The sequence below is a fragment of the Salmo salar genome, chromosome ssa03 (genome assembly GCF_905237065.1).
Source record: "Salmo salar chromosome ssa03, Ssal_v3.1, whole genome shotgun sequence".
In the NCBI taxonomy this organism is placed as follows: Eukaryota; Metazoa; Chordata; class Actinopteri; order Salmoniformes; family Salmonidae; genus Salmo; species Salmo salar.
Genome location: NC_059444.1, coordinates 91,511,695 through 91,521,433, shown reverse-complemented (window position 1 = coordinate 91,521,433; position 9,739 = coordinate 91,511,695). Strand labels below are relative to the sequence as shown.

General features: G+C 42.1%; 1 protein-coding gene across 1 annotated transcript; it reads right to left on the bottom strand.

The window, feature by feature from the left end:
* Positions 1 to 212: 212 nt before the first annotated feature.
* Positions 213 to 6,571, bottom strand: LOC106601909 (mannose-binding protein-like). The gene is made up of 5 exons (XM_045715766.1): positions 6,287 to 6,571; positions 5,502 to 5,613; positions 5,023 to 5,028; positions 1,389 to 1,478; positions 213 to 796 (listed from the first exon to the last, which is right to left on the bottom strand). Exons 2-5 carry the CDS (start codon positions 5,608 to 5,610, stop codon positions 417 to 419), a joined length of 585 nt encoding a protein of 194 aa, XP_045571722.1. The 5' UTR covers positions 5,611 to 5,613; positions 6,287 to 6,571; the 3' UTR covers positions 213 to 416.
* Between the last annotated feature and the right edge of the window lie 3,168 nt (positions 6,572 to 9,739).

Below are 9,739 nucleotides of genomic sequence, written 5' to 3'. Positions count from 1 at the left end.
TCCTTTCGTGTTGAGATGCATTGCTTTTACTAGGGGGGTTCAAGATCTATGTCAGCCTATTCATAAAAGTTTAAATTGATATTTTGTTGTTTGGAAATATATATTTGTTATTCCTCTGTCAGCAAACTGTAGGTCAAAAGTAGCCATGTGCATGAGCAGTAGCCCATCTGTTCAGAGAGAAGGAGCATGAAGGAGACAGACAAGCACCAAAGTAAATGTGTTGGTTGCTTTATTCCACAAATGTCCCTTCAAATTTTACCTCACATTTTAACTAGCTAATTTGAATAAAGGTAAAGAACTGGAAATACGCACAAGATAAGGAATAGAGATAATACATTGAGATTAAACATAAGAAATTTTCATTGAGAATAAATATTTCATATTAAATTCAGAAACAGCATTTAATTGACGTGTCTCTATATCTCACACACGATATAGGCATTGAAGGAGCAATCGTATGTCACCTGCCATGCACCTGACTCTGTCAACATTGTACAGCCCTTATCCCCATTAGGCACTTTTGGTTCCCCATCTCCCCATTTGGAAAAGGTGAGGGGATGGCCTTTCAAATCTACCTGAAACTTCCCCTCTTTACTGTTGTCAACATTGAGCCATGCATTCTTCAAAGCCCCTTCAAAGACCTGCGTGAGAGCAGTGTTTTCCTCCTCGTTCTTCGGCAAAGCCAACACCAAGCCCCTCTTGGTACAGAACTGAACAGCGTCGTCAAAAGAACCCGGTCTCTTGTGTGACACAAAGTACTTCTTGTCAACTCTTCTGGTGAAATCATAGTTTATGGCTGAAGAGAAACCAGGTATTAATGCAGTCAGTGTAACATTAAAAGTGGAAGCAAAAGTTGGTGTTTTACATTTCACAAATGGAAACACTATGAATATTGCATAATTTATGTTGAACGGATTGTTTATAAGTACAATATAATCTACGGATGCAGTATCTTAGTTTGAGCCAGTTTCAGAGCAGGAAAATAATCCTGCAGGAACAGGAGCTAGGAATTGTCATGTGGATTATAAATAATGGTCATTATTTGTAGGGAATTATCGTTTCTTTGTCGGCCAAATCAAGTCTGACATTTTTTAAGAGGAAATGTAAACTTTAGAAGCATTTTTAGACCTTGAATACACTACCAGTTTGCGTTTCCTGATGTGCAGGAAAATTCTCTGCGACAACAATGATCAAATTAAGATATGGGATCTGTCATGTTGCATTCAAGTACATAACATCATGCTTTCTGAAATTCACTTCCTTACCCAACTGCAATTTGACCAAGCTTTCTTGCAGGGGTTCCAAGTCTTAGTCTGTGAAAACAGAAGGTGTGACTAGAGAACCAAATAATCAATTCATAACCAGGAAGAGATCAATCAGCTGAATACCAGTAGCTCCTGCAAGGCCCGGGGGTCCAGGTAGACCACGGACTCCATCACGTCCAACTCTACCAGGATATCCAGGAAGTCCAGGAAGTCCTATGGAGAGATAATAGAGATGTGGATGGATGGCTGTGTAATGATAGGAGACAGGCTTAGGAATACGTAGTAAAGTTTTTTTTTCTCCACTCAAAATAAAGTACGTCATGAAAACGATGGGGAAGAAGCCCAAAATAAACACACACGTGTGTATATATATATATATAGATAAGACAGGGATGTAACCCAAACAAAAGAGTGAGGTGTAAACCTCTAAATAATACATGGGACGAGACCCATAATAACAAGTACACAATAACACGTAGCATGAAAGCCGAAACAACAGAGCACAGGTACTCACAAGACCAACGGACATGGAACAAAAATCGACAGGTACAATGGGGAACAGAGGGTACATATATAACATCCTAATCAGGGGGAATGTAACCAGGTGTGCGCAATGAGACAAGACAGTCCGGGGTTGGTGAAAATGAATCCAGTGCAGTGACACCTAGAAGGCCGGTGACGTAGACTTCCGGAATGAGCAGCAGTACCGGGGGGGATCCGTGACAATGGACTTGTGGTTCATGAGAATACGTTTTTTTAAAGTTTTCCCAAATGTCCAAGATGGAGGTAAATCTATCCTGACAGACTTTATGGGTAATTGAGGCAAAAGTGTTTAGCATGAGGAAAGACTCCTACCGTAATTTCCGGACCATTATGAGCCGAACCCATTGAATTAAAAAAATATATTATTTTGAACATAAATAAGCCGCACATGTCTATAAGCCGCAGATGCCTACCGGTACATTGAAACAAATTAACTTTACACGGGCTTTAACGAAACACAGCTTGTAACAAAAATAAATAGGCTTTAACGAAACACGGCTTGTAACAAAAAATTAAACATTTGCAGTAAGCTTTAGTTGTCTTTTTGCACTGAGTCAATTCCTCACGCTGCTGTTTCCAACATCTTATCATCGAATCATTAAGACCAAGCAGCAGCTCTATTTCCTTTTCCAACAGCCAGATCAATCGCCTTCAACTTGAAAGCTGCATCATATGCATTTCTCCGTGTCTTTGCCATGATGAGGGTGACAAAATGACTACCGTAATCAGAATGATGGGAAGTTTGAGAGCGCTCGATTTAATCAAAACAGTAAACAAAAAAGTTGTTTGACCTTAACCCGTTCGGCAATTTCATTGGTCTAATGAAATCTTCATGCCGCCAAAAAACTGACCAAGTCACAGAATGTGTTTTTTGGAGAAAAAAAATTGAAAGCGGGAAAAATCCATATACACTGCTCCAAAAAATAAAGGGAACACTTAAACAACACAATGTAACTCCAAGTCAATCACACTTCTGTGAAATCAAACTGTCCACTTAGGAAGCAACACTGATTGACAATAAATGTCACATGCTATTGTGCAACTGGAATAGACAACAGGTGGAAATTATAGGCAATTAGCAAGACACCCCCAATAAAGGAGTGGTTCTGCAGGTGGGGACCACAGACCACTTCTCAGTTCCTATGCTTCCTGGCTGATGTTTTGGTCACTTTTGAATGCTGGCGGTGCTTTCACTCTAGTGGTAGCATGAGACGGAGTCTACAACCCACACAAGTGGCTCAGGTAGTGCAGCTCATCCAGGATGGCACATCAATGCGAGCTGTGTCAAGAAGGTTTGCTGTGTCTGTCAGCGTAGTGTCCAGAGCATGGAGGCGCTACCAGGAGACAGGCCAGTACATCAGGAGACGTGGAGGAGGCCGTAGGAGGGCAACAACCCAGCAGCAGGACCGCTACCTCCGCCTTTGTGCAAGGAGGAGCAGGAGAAGCACTGCCAGAGCCCTGCAAAATAACCTCCAGCAGGCCACAAATGTGCATGTGTCTGCTCATACGGTCAGAAACAGACTCCATGAGGGTGGTATGAGGGCCCGACGTCCACAGGTGGGGGTTGTGCTTACAGTCCAACACCGTGCAGGACTTTTGGCATTTGCCAGAGAACACCAAGATTTCCATTGGCGCCCTGTGCTCTTCACAGATGAAAGCAGGTTCACACTGAGCACGTGACAGACGTGACAGAGTCTTGAGACGCCTTGGAGAACGTTCTGCTGCCTGCAACATCCTCCAGCATGACCGGTTTGGTGGTGGGTCAGTCATGGTGTGGGGTAGCATTTCTTTGGGGGGCCGCACAGCCCTCCATGTGCTCGCCAGAGGTAGCCTGACTGCCATTAGGTACCGAGATGAGATCCTCAGACCCCTTGTGAGACCATATGCTGGTGCGGTTGGCCCTGGGTTCCTCCTAATGCAAGACAATGCTAGACCTCATGTGGCTGGAGTGTGTCAGCAGTTCCTGCAAGAGGAAGGCATTGATGCTATGGACTGGCCCGCCCGTTCCCCAGACCTGAATCCAATTGAGCACATCTGGGACATCATGTCTCGCTCCATCCACCAACGCCACGTTGCACCACAGACTGTCCAGGAGTTGACGGATGCTTTAGTCCAGGTCTGGGAGGAGATCCCTCAGGAGACCATCCGCCACCTCATCAGGAGCATGCCCAGGCATTGTAGGGAGGTCATACAGGCACGTGGAGGCCACACACACTACTGAGCCTCATTTTGACTTGTTTTAAGGACATTACATCAAAGTTGGATCAGCCTGTAGTGTGGTTTTCCACTTTAATTTTGAGTGTGACTCCAAATCCAGACCTCCATGTGTTGATAAATTGGATTTCCATTGATTATTTTTGTGTGATTTTGTTGTCAGCACATTCAACTATGTAAAGAAAAAAGTATTTAATAAGATTATTTCTTTCATTCAGATCTAGGATGTGTTGTTTAAGTGTTCCCTTTATTTTTTTGAGCAGTATATTAGCCGCGTCATTGTTTAAGCCGAGAAGGTTCAAAGCTTGGGAAAGAAGTTGCGGCTTATAGTCCGGAATTTACAGTAAATACAAATGAGAACAAACGGTCCAATCTATACTTGAGTTATCTGGCCATGTTAAGGATTTTGTATTTATTATCTATGAACAACAAAAGGTTTTACAGCTCTGCTGTGAACCGCTAATAATTCATTATACCCCAGACCCTTTTAATATGTTTATTTTGGCAACTGGTACAGACAAAGTCTCTTTCTAGGAATTGGTGTGCTTTGTCTAATTGAGGTAATTCAGAGATCTTTGTCTTCCAAAAAAATACAGAAGGGGAAAGCAGCACTAGGGTTGTGGTCTACATTGTTTTGAAGGGTATTTGTGTATATTTTGAATCCCCATTAGACCCTGCCAAGGCAGCAGCTACTCTTCCTGGGGTTTATTATGGATCCCCATTAGTTCCTGCCAAGGCAGCAGCTACTCTTCCTGGGGTTTATTAGGGATCCTCATTAGTTCCTGCCAAGGCAGCAGCTAATCTTCCTGGGGTCCAGCATTAAGGCAATTTAACATTTTACATGACATTACATTTCATAACACTATTTACAACACATTCAGTGTGTTCCCTCAGGCCAATACTCTACTAAGACATATCTACAATATAGAATCCACGTGTACGTGTGTTGCTACCCCCTTACATTTTTGGTAAATAATATAGTGAATATGTAAGACTTTACCTCTGGCTCCAGGTTGACCAGGTACACCAACAAGTCCAAGTGGCCCAATGGAGAGATAACAGGAAACAGTACATCATCATACACACCGAGGACTGCCTCATTCAGCCTGTAAAGTGCTCTGCAGTCTGGTCTGCTCTGACTTGCTTAAATTGACAGTTTATTCCAAAATCAACAGTCTTAGGATTTTTCTTTATTTTAATCAAAGGGTAACAGCAGGAAATATACCAGATGGGGATTTCTCATTATCCCCCAGCCCCAGTTTTGTTTGGCAACTTTTACAGACAAAAGCCTTTTTGTAGGAGTAGGACTGCTTATCTAACTGAATTAATTCAGAGTTCTTTGTTTCCCATCATCACTCCATCATCAGGTACGCAAATGAATGTGCATGCTTAAAGTGACAGCTTACTCCAAAATCAACAGTCTTAACTTTTGGGATATGATAGGGTAAGGCAGTTGTTCTAAGCTTACGACGCATTTACCTCCAGGAAAGCCTCTAGGACCCTGGCATTCACACTTCTCCATCTGGCCTGGCAGAACCAGCAGGGAGAGAACACAGAGACCCAAAGTCAGGCGTCTGCTCATAGCCATAACCTAAAACATCAGGGAGAAGACACAGAGACTAAATTCAGACGTCGGCTCAGAGCCATAAACTAAAACATCAGGGAGAAGACACAGAGACTAAATTCAGACGTCGGCTCAGAGCCATAAACTAAAACATCAGGGAGAAGACACAGAGACCAAAGGGACAGTAAATCACTGGTGTCATAAAAATAGAAGCACAGGAAACATCTGCTTATAGATTACATGATAGGAACATTTACTGTCAATGGGATCGACAAGAATACAAGCAGTTGAAAAGTAGCATGCAGAATATGTGAATGTGTCATTTCAACAGCTTGACTCTGCCACTTTGTTGCCAGTTGAGGGATGGAACGGAAATGTAACCTCTCTCAAATTAGTTAGATGGAACTATTGATGCAAGGACTGACAGGAGATCAACATGCTAGTTTAAACGGAAGCTATTGGGGTGTTTACAAAGACTCAAATGGAAACAGCAACAGAAACAGTGAAGTAATAGGAACATAGATTGATGACAGGGTAACACAGTTGTAATCAGCTCATAACACATTGATAAACTATATTCTTCAATAATCGATGGTTATAATGATTGAAATGACCATCTAACGTCCGTAAAGCTTACATATTGTGCCTTTAAACTGCAGCAATATAATTAAGACAAAAAGTAAACAAGTGGGTACCATACCTATTAAGTTGATGTGCTGAGAATGGATGTGATGTTTCTGTCCTGCTTTGCAACAGAATGCTAGAGAAATGGGTTGGTGCAGCAACTTATAAAGACATTGGTAAACAACCCGTCACTTTGGAGGATTCATTTTTATCAGGAAGTACTTCTGAAGTTCATTTACAGTTTACTGGAAAAGAGACAAACTTGGAATGTAATTCCCAGAGTACCCTGCCAATGTTCACATTTATTACAAAATACTGATGCACGTGGAATCATCTCGCAAGAACACAAACAAATCTCTGACATCCATTGCGCAAATTCCACTTTAGTTCCATTCCACTTCTGGTAAGTTTGAGTAAGGAAGACTTAAAGTCCAAGGCAAAAAAAACAGTTGTCTGTGAATTATCTCGTCCGAACGACTTAGTGTCTTCCATAGTTTTAGCATGCAATGTTGTTATTTCCCGTTACACATTTGGCTGTTTCAACTCAGAAGAAGCATTATATTCATGCATGATATTATATATTCAAGCACAGAAAATATTTTTGTAGTAAATATTTATTCAGTTTGCCTTCATTGGTTTTTCCTTCACCCCATTTAACAGTAGCACCAGCAGGTAGATCAACCTTCCTATTAGAACCAATGAAATACACCTCCAGCCTACACATCTACTGTTGTGTTATCACCAAGGAAATACTTCAACCTAAACTAATAAGTATATCATTCATTGATTGTGTTTAGGCAGGTCTTAAGAAACATAAGGATATGATTTATTTATTTTTCTTCAAAGAACGGAACTGCATATTAATGACTTTAATGTGTATTACTGTATAGGCTGAGGCCAGGATTCAATCCATAGACAGATGTTGACAATGTGCATTTTAAAAGCAATGTTATCACGTTAGGCCCTACTCCAATGTTATCACGTTATGCCCTAGTCCAGTGTTATCACGTTATGCCCTAGTCCAGTGTTATCACGTTAGGCCCTAGTCCAATGTTATCACGTTAGGCCCTAGTCCAATGTTATCACGTTAGGCCCTAGTCCAATGTTATCACGTTAGGCCCTAGTCCAATGTTATCACGGTAGGCCCTAGTCCAATGTTATCACGTTATGCCCTAGTCCAATGTTATCACGTTATGCCCTAGTCCAGTGTTATCACGTTAGGCCCTAGTCCAATGTTATCAGTTTAGGCCCTAGTCCAGTGTTATCACGTTAGGCCCTAGTCCAATGTTATCAAGTTATGCCCTAGTCCAGTGTTATCACGTTAGGCCCTAGTCCAATGTTATCACGTTAGGCCCTAGTCCAATGTTATCACGTTAGGCCCTAGTCCAATGTTATCAGTTTAGGCCCTAGTCCAGTGTTATCACGTTAGGCCCTAGTCCAATGTTATCACGTTATGCCCTAGTTCAGTGTTATCACGTTAGGCCCTAGTCCAATGTTATCACGTTAGGCCCTAGTCCAAAGTTATCACGTTAGGCCCTAGTCCAATGTTATCACGTTAGGCCCTAGTCCAGGGTTATCACGTTAGGCCCTAGTCCAATGTTATCACGTTAGGCCCTAGTCCAACATTATCACGTTATGCCCTAGTCCAGTGTTATCACGTTAGACCCTAGTCCAATGTTATCACGTTAGGCCCTAGTCCAGTGTTATCACATTAGGCCCTAGTCCAATGTTATCACGTTAGTCCCTAGTCCAATGTTATCAGTTTAGGCCCTAGTCTAAAGTTATCACGTTAGGCCCTAGTCCAATGTTATCACGGTAGGCCCTAGTCCAGGGTTATCACGTTATGCCCTAGTCCAATATTATCACGTTAGGCCCTAGTCCAATGTTATCACGGTAGGCCCTAGTCCAATGTTATCACGTTAGGCCCTAGTCCAATGTTATCATGTTAGGCCCTAGTCCAATGTTATCATGTTAGGCCCTAGTCCAATGTTATCACGTTAGGCCCTAGTCCAATGTTATCATGTTAGGCCCTAGTCCAATGTTATCACGTTAGGCCCTAGTCCAATGTTATCATGTTAGGCCCTAGTCCAATGTTATCAGGTTAGGCCCTAGTCCAATGTTATCATGTTAGGCCCTAGTCCAATGTTATCACATTAGGCCCTAGTCCAATGTTATCATGTTAGGCCCTAGTCCATTGATCATCAACTAGGATGCATTATTATCGGGAAGTTCGGTTACAGTTTACTGGAAAATAAACAAACTTGCAATGTAGTACATGTCAATTTTCACTTTTATTGCAAAACACTTATGTATTTGGAATCGTCTATCAAGGACCCAAACAAATCTCTGACATCCATCACAGACATTCCTTTTTAGTTCCATTCCACTTCTGGTAAATTTGAGTCAGCATGTAATGTCGTTTTTTCCCTGGCACACACTTGGCTGTGTCAACTCACAAAAATTGTTATATTCATACATTTAATCAGTAGAAAATGTGCATTATAAAGGCAATGCTTGTTCCACCCCAATGGTGGAACAAGCTCCCTCACGACGCCAGGACAGCGGAGTCAATCACCACCTTCCGGAGACACCTGAAACCCCACCTCTTTAAGGAATACCTGGGATAGGATAAAGTAATCCTTCTAACCCCTAAAGCTTTCCTTCATTTTGGGTCAGTCTCAGTGGTCGGTATTCTGCCACTGTGTACTATCTGCTTAGGGCCAAATATAATTCTAGTTTGCTCGAATTATCTTTTCGTTTTCTCATGATTTGGTTGGGTCTAATTGTGTTGCTGTCCTGGGGATCTGTTTGTGTTTGTGAACAGAGCCCCTGGACCAGCTTGCTTAGGGGGCTCTTCTCCAGGTTAATCTGTCTGTAGGTGATGGCTATTTTTAGCCAGATTAAAATTTGATGTTCCTTTTGATGGCATAGAAGGCCCTTCTTGTCTTGTCTCTCAGATTGTTCACAGCTTTGTGGAAGTTACCTGTGGCGCAGATGTTTAGGCCGAGGTACGTGTAGTTTTTTTCTCTAGGGCAACGGTGTTTAGATGGAATTTGTATTTGTGGTCCTGGCAACTGGACCGTTTTTGGAACACCATTATTTTTGACTTCCTGAGATTTACTGTCTGGGCCCTTGTCTGACAGTATCTGTGCAGAAGATCTAGGTGCTGCTGTAGGCCCTCCTTGGTTGGGGACAGAAGCACCAGATCATCAGCAAGCAGTAGAATTTTGACTTCAGATTCTAGAAGGGTGAGGCCGGGTGCTGCAGACTGTTCTAGTGCCCTCGCCAATTCAGTGATATATATGTTAAAGATGGTGTGGCTTAAGCTGCATCCCTGTCTCACCCCACAGCCCTGTGGAAAGAAATGTGTGTTTTTTGCCAATTTCTTTTACACACTTTTAACTGCACACTTGTTGTTTGTGTTCATAGATTTTGTAATGTCGTATGTTTTTCCCCTAACACCACTTTCCATCAATTTGTACAGCAGACCCTCATGCCAAATTGAGTCAAAAGCTTTTTTGAAATCAAC

What these genes read in the sequence shown, in the direction of transcription:
- LOC106601909 (XM_045715766.1), bottom strand. Translation starts at nt 5,610, where the DNA reads ATGGCTATGAGCAGACGCCTGACTTTGGGTCTCTGTGTTCTCTCCCTG. An exon ending in GGGCCTTGCAGGAGCTACTG is followed by an intron (nt 797 to 1,388) that starts GTATTCAGCTGA and finishes GTTTCTCTTCAG; the next exon opens with CCATAAACTATGATTTCACC.